General features: G+C 59.0%; 2 protein-coding genes across 3 annotated transcripts in view; both read right to left on the bottom strand.

Moving 5' to 3' along the window:
• Positions 1–533, bottom strand: part of LOC106886911 (noelin-2-like) — a 1,769-nt gene extending 1,236 nt beyond the window's left edge. The window contains exon 1 of the mRNA XM_014940195.1: positions 528–533. Coding sequence (XP_014795681.1) covers positions 528–533 — 6 coding nt within the window. The remainder of the gene's footprint in view (positions 1–527) is intronic.
• Positions 534–747: 214 nt separating this feature from the next.
• Positions 748–11,432, bottom strand: OLFM2 (olfactomedin 2). 2 transcript variants are annotated; one of them, XM_014940214.1, is made up of 5 exons: positions 11,216–11,432; positions 9,200–9,355; positions 5,053–5,272; positions 1,855–1,961; positions 748–1,752 (listed from the first exon to the last, which is right to left on the bottom strand). In XM_014940214.1, exons 1-5 carry the CDS (start codon positions 11,222–11,224, stop codon positions 1,075–1,077), a joined length of 1,170 nt encoding a protein of 389 aa, XP_014795700.1. In that variant the 5' UTR covers positions 11,225–11,432; the 3' UTR covers positions 748–1,074. The 2 variants fall into 2 exon arrangements, with proteins under 2 accessions (XP_014795700.1, XP_014795699.1); XM_014940213.1 differs by lacking the exons at positions 5,053–5,272; positions 9,200–9,355; positions 11,216–11,432 and adding an exon at positions 2,869–3,160.
• Positions 11,433–11,706: the final 274 nt, after the last annotated feature.

The following is an 11,706-nucleotide window of genomic DNA, read 5'->3' as shown; positions in this document are numbered from 1 at the left end:
CCCTTCCATCCCCTCTTCCCCCCCCCTCAACACCTCCTCCATCCCCTCTTCTCCCCCAAAAACACCTCCTCCATCCCTTCCATCCCCTCTTCCCCCTCCTCAACACCTCCTCCATCCCTTCCATCCCCTCTTCCCCCCAACACCTCCTCCATCCCTTCCATCCCCTCCTCCATCCCCTTCCTTCCTTCTCTCCACAGCTCCTTCACCCCCTCCACGTCCTCTCCCTCCCTTCCAAACCTCCTCCATCCCTTCCTTCCTTCCCACATCCCCTCCATATCTCCATCCTTTCCATCCCCCACCCACATCCTCTCCATCCCTTCCACATCCCTTTCCCCATCTCCTCCACCCCTTCCATCCCTCCTCACCCCCATGACCAGGATCTTGCCGCCCCGGCCCCATCAGGGGCAGGATCTGCTCCCCTTTGGTAGGGTCTGCTCCCCACCTCAGCTCGTTGAGGCTGCACCATCATTTCCCTTCCTTTCCTCCTCGCCTGGCCCAGCTCTGCTGTAATTTCCCCAGCGCCGCACCCGCATGCATTAAACATGCCCATAAACAACGTCGCTGGCTGCCTGCACACATCTGGAGGAGAGGGCTGTGGATCACAGCCAGCTCCTGGCAGAGGGGGTGCAGGAAAAAAGAGGGAGAAACCAAGCCACCCAGTGTCAAATAATAATAATCATCTTTTTTTTAAAAAAATTGGGGGGGGAAGAAAAATAAAAAATCAGCACAAGCCCCATCAAACGTCAAAGAGACTCTTTTTATTTGCCGTCAAAATAAAGATGTAAATTGAAAAAAAAAACCAACCAACCGACCCAAACCAATAAAAAAAAACACCCAACCGAGGTCAGCTCAAATGAAGGCAGAAAAGGCAGAAGAGATCCATGCGCCACGAACCGCGAGAGGAAACCAAAGAAATGTAAAAAAATAATTAAAAAAAATCAAAGAGAAGGAGGAGAAGGAGGAGGAGGAAGGCTCCATCCCCTAGAGAGAATGACCGAGGCTGAAGTGTAGAAAAATAAAGAGCTGGGCAGGGGGAAGAGCAGAGGAGTCCAGCGTGGGGTGGGAGAGGGGGTGTCACAGCTCACCCGAGGTCTTTATGACGTGGAAGAGCGTGACGTTGTAGATGACCTGGTGGCCGTTGTTCCAGGTGTAGAGCACCCTCTCCCGCGGGTTGTAGTCCAGCATGGATATATGGGAATACTGGTTGTGGAAGGGAATATCCGTGTATTCGTAGCTGGAAGTGTTTGTGTAGTAGGCAAAATAGATCTTGGCCCCGGCCAGGTGGGAGTTGGTGACGTAGAGGGTGCCGCAGATCATGAAGGACTCCCCGGCGCTACGTTTGGGGTACCCCGTGTCCCAGCTCCTCAGGACCTCCAAGGTTTGGGGGTCCACCCGGCTCACCACGATGTTGCCGGCGTTTTGGTTGGTGGTGTAGACGGCCCACAGCCCGTTCTCGTCCACCATGAAGTCGATGTCGGAGAAACCACCCCAAGAATAAGGGAAGGTGTTGTTGTAGCCGGCGCCGGCCAAGCTGCGTTGAACCAACACGCTGCGAGAGCGAAAATGGTACTTCACGGCGATGTTACTCTGATATTTGTTGTAGTAGAGGGACCCGTTGAAGACAACATGGCCAGTGCCAGCCCAGGGATGAGGCAGGAGATGCTGCACGAAGTTCTGCCCCGTCACGAAGTCGTTCAAGGTCCGAAACTCCAAGACGCGCCGACCCTTGTAGTAGCCGTCCATGTACCACACCTGGGGAGGAGGGGGGTGAGGTTAGGGATGTCTGGCCAAAACGGGGGCACCCAACTCCATCAAGATGGGCTCCCAGGACAGAGGGAGGTCCCCACCACTCACCCGGGTGTCAGCGCTGGGCGTCATGGTGTCGGTCATCCACGACCCGAAGCGGGAGCCGGATGCTCGGATGGTGATGGGGTTGCTGACGCCCGTCAGCTTCCCACAGCCTGGGAGAGGGGGGGGAAAAAAAGATTCCCAAATTAAGGATGGGCATCCAGGATCATCCTCTGGTCCCCTGGGCATCACCAGGGCTCCCCTTCACCCCCAGCAGTCTCAGGGGATGGGGCAGGAGGATGGGGGATGCTTAAGGAAAAGGCAGCGGTAGCAATTCCTGAGCATCCCAGTAAACACCTTATACTGGAGGATACTGGGCTGCCAGTATAATTATCATAGAATCATAGAATTGCCCAGGTCGGAAGGGACCTCCAAAGGTCATCTAGTCCGACCTCCCCACAGTCAGCAGGGACACCCCCAACTAGACCAGGTTGCCCAGGGCCTCATCGAGCCTCTCCTTGAATATCTCCAGGGATGGGGCCTCAACCACCTCCCTGGGCAACCTGTTCCAGTGCTCCACCACCCTCCCAGTCAAGAACCCTTTCCTCATCTCCAATCTAAATCTGCTTTTCTCCAGTTTGAAGCCATTTCCCCTCGTCCTGTCACCGCAGGCCTTTCTAAACAGGTTCTCCCCAACCTTCCTGTAGCTCCCTTCAGGTACTGGAAGGCTGCTCTAAGGTCTCCCCGGAGCCTCCTCTTCTCCAGGCTGAACAACCCCAGCTCCCTCAGCCTGTCCTCGGAGCAGAGGTTGCTCCATCCCCCTGATCATCCTTGTGGCCCTCCTCTGGACCCTCTCCATCAGGTCCATGTCCTTCTTATACTGAGGGCTCCAGACCTGCACACAACACTCCAGGTGAGGTCTCACCAGAGCAGAGTCAAGTGGCAGAATCACCTCTCTGGACCTGCTGGCAACGCTTCTTTTGATGCAGCCCAGATAATTATTATTATTTGGAAGATATAGGTGGTGTAGCAAACCCACTGTGGGGCTGGGGAGGGGTTGGGGGGACACATGGACCGTACCCAGTTTCTGCATGCAGGCGTGCAGGCGTGCCTCCAGCATCAGCACCCTCTGCTGCAGCTCCTCGTAGTCGTAGGCACCCATCTCCTCCTGGATGGCCAGCAAGCTCCCGGAGAGGTTCCTCACCTCCTCCTTCAGGTGCACGATCAGCCTCGTGTCCGACTTGTACTGATCCAAAACGGGCAGCAGCGGCAGCAGCTCCGTCATCTTGTCCTTGAGCTCCTGTTTAAGGGGTGCAAAAATACATCCACACACCCTCCTTTAATTAAAACCCCTGGTTTAATTTAAGCTCTTGGTGGTGCTTGTTCCCCATGTCTTGCTGTCCCTCTGTCCATCCCTCCAGGATTAGCAAGGAACCCTCCAGTCCCTATGGAAGAGCGGAGTCTCGTTAACACACCAGAGACGAGCCCTATTCCCTGGGCTGGTAATTAATTAATAATAATTACAGGGCTTTGCATCTTCCCAGAGCTTGGGGAGGGGAAGGTAATGAACCACCCGCAGCTGATGCAGGATCCAGGCAGGATCCAGGGAGCAGGGGGTGGCTGGGCACGGGGTGATGCCCAATGCAGGAGGGATGAGGGAAGGGGCAACGTCGGTGCCAGGGGGAATGAGAGCAACAGGCAGGTCCAGGATTTCAAAATTTCCACTTCTTTCAGCACAAGGAGAACGGGAAGAGGTGTTTGGACCTTGGCCTGGAGGCAGCAAGGCAAAGGATGAGCAGGTCCCCGACAGCCAACATGGGAAGGGGGTGGGGAGAGCGTGCCAGGGATGGGGGATGGCTCCAGGCAATGGGTGCAGCAGAACCCTGCGTGCCATGGGGATGCTCAGCTCTGGGATCAACACAGGGATGCTCAGCCCTGGGATCCCTGCAGGGATACCCTACTCTGAGAGATCCACAGGGATGCTCAATCCTGGGACCCCCGCAGGGATGCCCAGAGATGTTTGGGTACCAGGACCCCCGCAGGGATGCCCAGTCCTGGAAGCCCTGCAGAGATACCCAGCCCCAGGAGACCCACAGGGATGCTCAATCCTGGGACCCCCACAGGGATGCCCAGTCCTGGAAGCCCCACAGAGATGCTCAACCCTGGGACCCCCTGCTCCAGGAGACCCACAGGGATGCTCAATCCTGGGACCCCCGCAGGGATGCCCAGTCCTGGAAGCCCTGAAGAGATACCCAGCCCGGAAGACCCACAGGGATGCTCAGCCCCAGGACCCACCCCAGAGATGTTTGGGTACCAGGACCCCCACAAGGATGCCCAATCCTGGAAGCCCCACAGGGATGCTCAATCCTGGGACCCTTCCAGGGATGCCCAGTCCCGGAAGCCCTGCAGAGATACCCAGCCCCAGGAGACCCACAGGGATGCTCGATCCTGGGACCCCCGCAGGGATGCTCAGTCCCGGGACCCCCCCGGAGATGTTTGGGTACCAGGACCCCCACAAGGATGCCTGGCCCTGGAAGCCCCACAGGGATGCTTGACCCTGGGACCCCCACAGGGATGCTCAGCCCCAGGTCCACCCCAGAGATGTTTGGGTACCGGGACCCCCGCAGGGATGCCCAGTCCTGGAAGCCCTGAAGAGATACCCAGCCCCAGGAGACCCACAGGGATGCTCAATCCTGGGACCCCTGCAGGGATGCTCAGCCCCAGATCCACCCCAGAGATGTTTGGGTACCGGGACCCCTGCAGGAATGCCCAGTCCTGGAAGCCCCACAGGGATGCTCAATCCTGGGACCTCTGCAGGGATGCTCAGCCCCAGGTTCCCCCCCAGAGATGTTTGGGTACCGGGACCCCCGCAGGGATGCCTGGCCCTGGAAGCCCCACAGGGATGCTCGACCCTGGGACCCCCGCAGGGAGCCTCCTCTTCTCCAGGCTGAACAACCCCAGCTCCCTCAGCCTGTCCTCGGAGCAGAGGTTGCTCCATCCCCCTGATCATCCTTGTGGCCCTCCTCTGGACCCTCTCCATCAGGTCCATGTCCTTCTTATATTGAGGGCTCCAGACCTGCACACAACACTCCAGGTGAGGTCTCACCAGAGCAGAGTAAAGTGGCAGAATCCCCTCTCTGGACCTGCTGGCAACGCTTCTTTTGATGCAGCCCAGATAATTATTATTATTTGGAAGATATAGGTGGTGTAGCAAACCCACCATGGGGCCGGGGAGGGGGTTGGGGGGACACACATGGACCATACCCAGTTTCTGCATGCAGGCGTGCAGGCGTGCCTCCAGCATCAGCACCCTCTGCTGCAGCTCCTCGTAGTCGTAGGCACCCATCTCCTCCTGGATGGCCAGCAAGCTCCCGGAGAGGTTCCTCACCTCCTCCTTCAGGTGCACAATCAGCCTCGTGTCCGACTTGTACTGATCCAAAACGGGCAGCAGCGGCAGCAGCTCCGTCATCTTGTCCTTGAGCTCCTGTTTAAGGGGTGCAAAAATACATCCACACACCCTCCTTTAATTAAAACCCCTGGTTTAATTTAAGCTCTTGGTGGTGCTTGTTCCCCATGTCTTGATGTCCCTCTGTCCATCCCTCCGGGGTTAGCAAGGAACCCTCCAGCCCTGATGGAAGAGCGCAGCCTCGTTAACACACCAGAGACGAGCCCTATTCCCTGGGCTGGTAATTAATTAATAATAATTACAGGGCTTTGCATCTTCCCAGAGCTTGGGGAGGGGAAGGTAATGAACCACCCGCAGCTGATGCAGGATCCAGGCAGGATCCAGGGAGCAGGGGGTGGCTGGGCACGGGGTGATGCCCAATGCAGGAGGGATGAGGGAAGGGGCAGCGCCGGTGCCAGGGGGAATGAGAGCGACAGGCAGGTCCAGGATTTCAAAATTTCCACTTCTTTCAGCACAAGGAGAACGGGAAGAGGTGTTTGGACCTTGGCCTGGAGGCAGCAAGGCAAAGGATGAGCAGGTCCCCGACAGCCAACATGGGAAGGGGGTGGGGAGAGCGTGCCAGGGATGGGGGATGGCTCCAGGCAATGGGTGCAGCAGAACCCTGCGTGCCATGGGGATGCTCAGCTCTGGGATCAACACAGGGATGCTCAGCCCTGGGATCCCTGCAGGGATACCCTACTCTGAGAGATCCACAGGGATGCTCAATCCTGGGACCCCCGCAGGGATGCCCAGAGATGTTTGGGTACCAGGACCCCCGCAGGGATGCCCAGTCCTGGAAGCCCTGCAGAGATACCCAGCCCCAGGAGACCCACAGGGATGCTCAATCCTGGGACCCCCACAGGGATGCCCAGTCCTGGAAGCCCCACAGAGATGCTCAACCCTGGGACCCCCTGCTCCAGGAGACCCACAGGGATGCTCAATCCTGGGACCCCCGCAGGGATGCCCAGTCCTGGAAGCCCTGAAGAGATACCCAGCCCGGAAGACCCACAGGGATGCTCAGCCCCAGGACCCACCCCAGAGATGTTTGGGTACCAGGACCCCCACAAGGATGCCCAGTCCTGGAAGCCCCACAGGGATGCTCAATCCTGGGACCTCTGCAGGGATGCTCAGCCCCAGGTTCCCCCCCAGAGATGTTTGGGTACCGGGACCCCCGCAGGGATGCCTGGCCCTGGAAGCCCCACAGGGATGCTCAATCCTGGGACCCCCAAAAGGATGCCCAGTCCTGGAAGCCCTGCAGAGATACCCAGCCCTGGGAGACTCACAGGGATGCTCAATCCTGGGACCCCCAAAAGGATGCCCAGTCCTGGAAGCCCCAGGGGGATGCTTGACCCTGGGATCCCAGCAGGGAAGCCCAGTCCTGGAAGCCCTGAAGAGATACCCAGCCCGGAAGACCCACAGGGATGCTCAGCCCCAGGACCCACCCCAGAGATGTTTGGGTACCAGGACCCCCACAAGGATGCCCAATCCTGGAAGCCCCACAGGGATGCTCAATCCTGGGACCCTTCCAGGGATGCCCAGTCCCGGAAGCCCTGCAGAGATACCCAGCCCCAGGAGACCCACAGGGATGCTCGATCCTGGGACCCCCGCAGGGATGCTCAGTCCCGGGACCCCCCCGGAGATGTTTGGGTACCAGGACCCCCACAAGGATGCCTGGCCCTGGAAGCCCCACAGGGATGCTTGACCCTGGGACCCCCACAGGGATGCTCAGCCCCAGGTCCACCCCAGAGATGTTTGGGTACCGGGACCCCCGCAGGGATGCCCAGTCCTGGAAGCCCTGAAGAGATACCCAGCCCCAGGAGACCCACAGGGATGCTCAATCCTGGGACCCCTGCAGGGATGCTCAGCCCCAGATCCACCCCAGAGATGTTTGGGTACCGGGACCCCTGCAGGAATGCCCAGTCCTGGAAGCCCCACAGGGATGCTCAATCCTGGGACCTCTGCAGGGATGCTCAGCCCCAGGTTCCCCCCCAGAGATGTTTGGGTACCGGGACCCCCGCAGGGATGCCTGGCCCTGGAAGCCCCACAGGGATGCTCGACCCTGGGACCCCCGCAGGGATGCCCAATCCTGGAAGCCCCACAGGGATGCTTGACCCTGGGACTCCTGCAGGATGCTCAGCCCCAGGAACCCCCCAGAGATATTTGGGTACCGGGACCCCCACAGGGATGCCTGACCCTGGGAGCCCCCCAGGGATACCCAGGCACCAGGAACCATGCCCGATCCTGCCAGGCTTGTGCCAACCACCACTCCAGCTTGGCAGGGAAGGGGTGGGGGGAAGCCTGGCAGCGAGCTGGCCCCAGCTGCAAGCAGCTCCTCTGGTTCTCCTTCCCTCAAGGACGCTGTAAATCCCCAGGCAGCACCTCCGTCCCGCTCCACAGCCCCCAGCCCCACGGCTCAGTGGGTTTCCCCAGGAACAAGCCCAGTTTGCCAGCACCTTGCCTTTCATTTCGGGGTGGCATTCCCAGCCAGAATTCCCATATCTTGCACAGGATTGCACCCCGATCCCGGGGTCCAGCACCTCCTGCTGTGATTAAAGCTGTTCGCTGCAGCTCAGATGTTTAATCAATGTCTCGTCTCTGCAACTGTCAGCGTCCACCCGAGCATCCTCCGGCCAAGAACCAGCCACTCCCGAGACAGAAACGCTCTTTAGCTGTCAGGATGAAGCCTGGAGGCTCCCAAAATAAACCAGTGCCCCGCTGGGGTTGGTTGGGGGGGGCTGCAGCACGGGCAGCATCGACTCTTGGGCTGCATCGATCGGCGCACGGCGCTGGCGGCTGCCACCCGTCAGGTGGAAATCGTGGCTTTTGCCAGGGAAGAGCCATGTTTTCTTTAATTAAAGGTGTCGATTGGCAGCCAGATGGGCTGGGAATTGGCCATCTCTGCCGTCCTGTCACAGGTGGCAGCACCCGGGGAGGCAGCAGGAGGTAGCCCTGCGTGGGTTTGCCCTTGTCTGCGTGCCCACCGTGGCTGGGGTACCCTCTCCCTCCCCTGCACGGCACCCATCCTGCTCTCTCAGGTGACACAGGGATGCTCAGCTCCCTGGACCACCTCAGGGATGCTCAGGGACCACCCCACCCCCCCCCGGGGATGCTCAGACACCCAGATCACCACAGGGATGCATGCTTGGACCTGGGGACCACCAAAGGGATGCTCAGGGACCACCCCAGCTCCCCAGGGATGCTCATCCCAGCCCTGGGACCACCCCAGGGATGCTCAGACCCCCAGAACCCTATGGGGATGCTCGGCCCTGGGACCACCACAGGGATGCTCAGACCTGGGGACCACCACAGGGATGCTCAGCCACCTGGACCACCCTAGGGATGCTCATCCCAGCCCTTGGACCACCACAGGGATGCTCAACCACCTGGATCCCCACAGGGATGCTCAGCCTCCTGTACCACCCCAGGGATGCTTGGCCCTGGGACCACCCCAGGGATGCTCATCCCAGCCCTGGGACCACCACAGGGATGCTCAGACCCCCAGAACCCTATGGGGATGCTTGGCCCTGGGACCACCCCAGGGATGCTCATCCCAACCCTGGGACCACCCCAGGGATGCTTGGACCCCCAGATCCCTACGGGGATGCTTGACCCTGGGACCACTCCAGGGATGCTCGGCCACCTGGACCACTCCAGGGATGCTCAGCCACCCAGAACCCTATGGGGATGCTTGGCCCTGGGACCACCCCAGGGATGCTCGGCCACCTGGACCACCCCAGGGATGCTCAGACCCCCAGATCCCTACGGGGATGCTTGACCCTGGATCCCCCTGGGGATGCTCGGCCACCTGGACCCCCCCAGGGATGCTCAGACCTGGGAACCACCAAAGGGATGCTCATCCCAGCCCTTGGACCACCACAGGGATGCTTGGACCCCCAGAACCCTACGGGGATGCTCGAGGAGGGCTCCCCCGGGGTGCAAGAGGCATCAGGGGGGACGTGGACTCACCTGGAAGCTCTTGGCATTGAGGCTCTTCTGGCTCTCAGCAGCCACCTTCAGCCTGGAGTCCAAGCCTTTCATCAGGGACTCGGTGTTGCGCACGTACTGGAGGTCCCGGTAGGTCCGGAGGTCCAGCACCTCCATCGACTGGGAGATGTTCTGCACCTGCACGGTGAGATGGGGCAGGGAGGGGGGAGGATGAGAAAAAGCCCCTGGTCTAATTAACACAGCCTCCTGGCCACTAACGAAGAGGCCTGAGCCAGGGGAAATCACAGAATCACAGAATCTTCTAGGTTGGAAGGGACCTTCAAGATCATCTTGGCCAACCGTCAACCTAATTTTGACAAAAATAGACACCCACACAACAAACAAGGAGCATCATCACTAAACCAGACCTCCCAGCACTACATCAACCCGGCTTTTGAACACCTCCAGGGATGGGGCCTCAACCACCTCCCTGGGCAGCCCATTCCAGTGTCTGATAACCCTTTCAGTGACAAAATTTTTCCTAATATCCAGCCTGAACCTCCCCTGGCACAACTTGAGACCATTTCCTCTCGTCCTGTCGCCTGGGACTTGAGAAAAGAGACCGACCCCCATCTCTCTACACCCTCCTTTCAGGGAGTTGGAGAGAGCAAGAAGGTCTCCCCTCAGCCTCCTCTTCTCCAGGCTGAACACCCCCAGCTCCCTCAGCCTCTCCTCATAAGACTTATTCTCCAGACCCCTCACCAGCTTTGTCGCCCTTCTCTGGACCCGCTCCAGCACCTCAATGTCTTTTTTATGGTAGGGGGCCCAAAACTGGACCCAGTACTTGAGGTGAGGCCTCACCAGTGCCCAGTCCAGGGGGACCATCACCTCTCGGGCCCTACTCCCCACGCTGTTCCTGATCCAGGCCAGGATGCTGGTGGCTTTCAGGGTGCAGAGGCAGAGAGGGGATGGGGAAGGGAAGGGCAACCCCCAGGACCATCTCAAGGCCACCAGGTGCTGGTGGGGACACGGCCCCAGGAGACCCCATCCCACCATCCCCAGGGAACCACAGGCCGAGCTTCTCCCCGCTCCGCCGCCGTTTATGGGCGAAAACTCATCCCCCTGCAGCTTTCATGTATAAAATAATGCGTTTTTGGTTTTTTTTTTTTTACTCATCCCGCTTCAGCTGCTATTTGTTTTTTTAAACCAGCCGAGCGCACATTTCCCCAGCCGGCTTCTAGGAGCCTTTTTTCATTCTTTAATTTCATCTGCCGCAGCCGGCAAAGTTATTTCTTTTTCACGTTTTCAAATGACGCCAACGTGGCTGCGTTCCTCAAACTTATTATTTATTTATTAGCTCCAACCCCGCCGGTATTTACGGCGCCGCCGCCTTGGAAGGAGCTGCTTAAGAGGCACAGGGGTTTTTTTTTTTGGTTTGGCTTTTTTTTTTTGCAGCATGTTATAATAAAAATATAATGGGGTTTGCGATGCGGATGTGTTAAAACCAGGGGGGGAATGGAATTAAATGAGCTTGTGGCTCCTTCCTGGGAGGGGGGGACTAATGGCTTTTGCCAACATCACCGCAGAGCCCATGGGGAAGGGGCTGGGAAGGTGGGACCCCCTAATCCCCCCATGCATGGAAACCACCCATTAAATATGATTTGGCTGCGAAAGCACGACTGGGATTTATCTCCAGGCTGATTTTTATCTCCATGGGGGGGTATGACCACATGTTGGTGGCACCAGTGACACCCTTCCAGCCAACCTGGTGGCCACGTAGGAGGACATGATGGCTCCTCTTTGGGATGAGGATGCTCTTACCCTCAAACAGCCGCTCTTGGCACAGGGAGGGGAGGTACCACCCGTGTCCTCACCAAGATGTGGCCACCACGTGTCCCAGGAGAAGGGACAACCCCATCAAACCCACCATGGGGTGCACCCACATTGGAAAGGGGCACCCCCACCCCCAGAGATGGGCGCCGCCGGGCGTTGTGCATCCTCCCAGCTTCGTTAGCGGGCCCGGCTGGTAATGGCTAATTAACACCAATCAACCCTCACCTTCTCCATGAGCTGACGGAGCTGGTGGCTTCGCAGGTCGCGGGAGCAGGTGCCCTGGACGGGGATGACGGCCGTGCAGAGGCATTTGCCATCGGGGGCTTGCGCCGAGGTATAAACCTGCCAACCCTCGTCTGGGCTCTGGAAAAGGGTCTGGGGGAGAGAGGAAGGGGAGATGTCAGGGCTCCGAAAGATGCCGGAGCCTCTCGCCCCACCCCAGGCTCCCTAAAACCACCCCAGGTTCCCCAAAACCACCCCGGGCTTCCCCAAAACCACAGGGGGGTTGGGGCAGGGCTGGCAGCGTGGCATCACCCTGGCAAGATGCCACCAGAGCATCCTTCCTTCCCTCTCGCCCATCACCGGGATGGGGACAATCCATCACGTCCTGGTGTCAGGATGAGCCCCCCCCCCCAAAAAAAAACACCTTCTGGAAACATCACCAGCACCAGCAAAGCCCAACACATGCCCTGCTACCCCTCACCTCCCCCCAGCTC

Source organism: Calidris pugnax, unplaced genomic scaffold (genome assembly GCF_001431845.1).
Source record: "Calidris pugnax isolate Ruff unplaced genomic scaffold, ASM143184v1 scaffold100, whole genome shotgun sequence".
NCBI lineage: Eukaryota > Metazoa > Chordata > Aves > Charadriiformes > Scolopacidae > Calidris > Calidris pugnax.
This window is presented reverse-complemented; position numbering and strand designations above follow the sequence as displayed.

Excerpts from the sequence above, each read along its gene's own strand:
- OLFM2 (XM_014940214.1), bottom strand. Across the intron at positions 5,273-9,199 it reads TCAATGCCAAGAGCTTCCAG|GAGCTCAAGGACAAGATGAC; the intron begins GTGAGTCCACGT and ends CCCCTTAAACAG. Across the intron at positions 1,962-5,052 it reads CGCCTGCATGCAGAAACTGG|GCTGTGGGAAGCTGACGGGC; the intron begins GTATGGTCCATG and ends CCCCTCTCCCAG.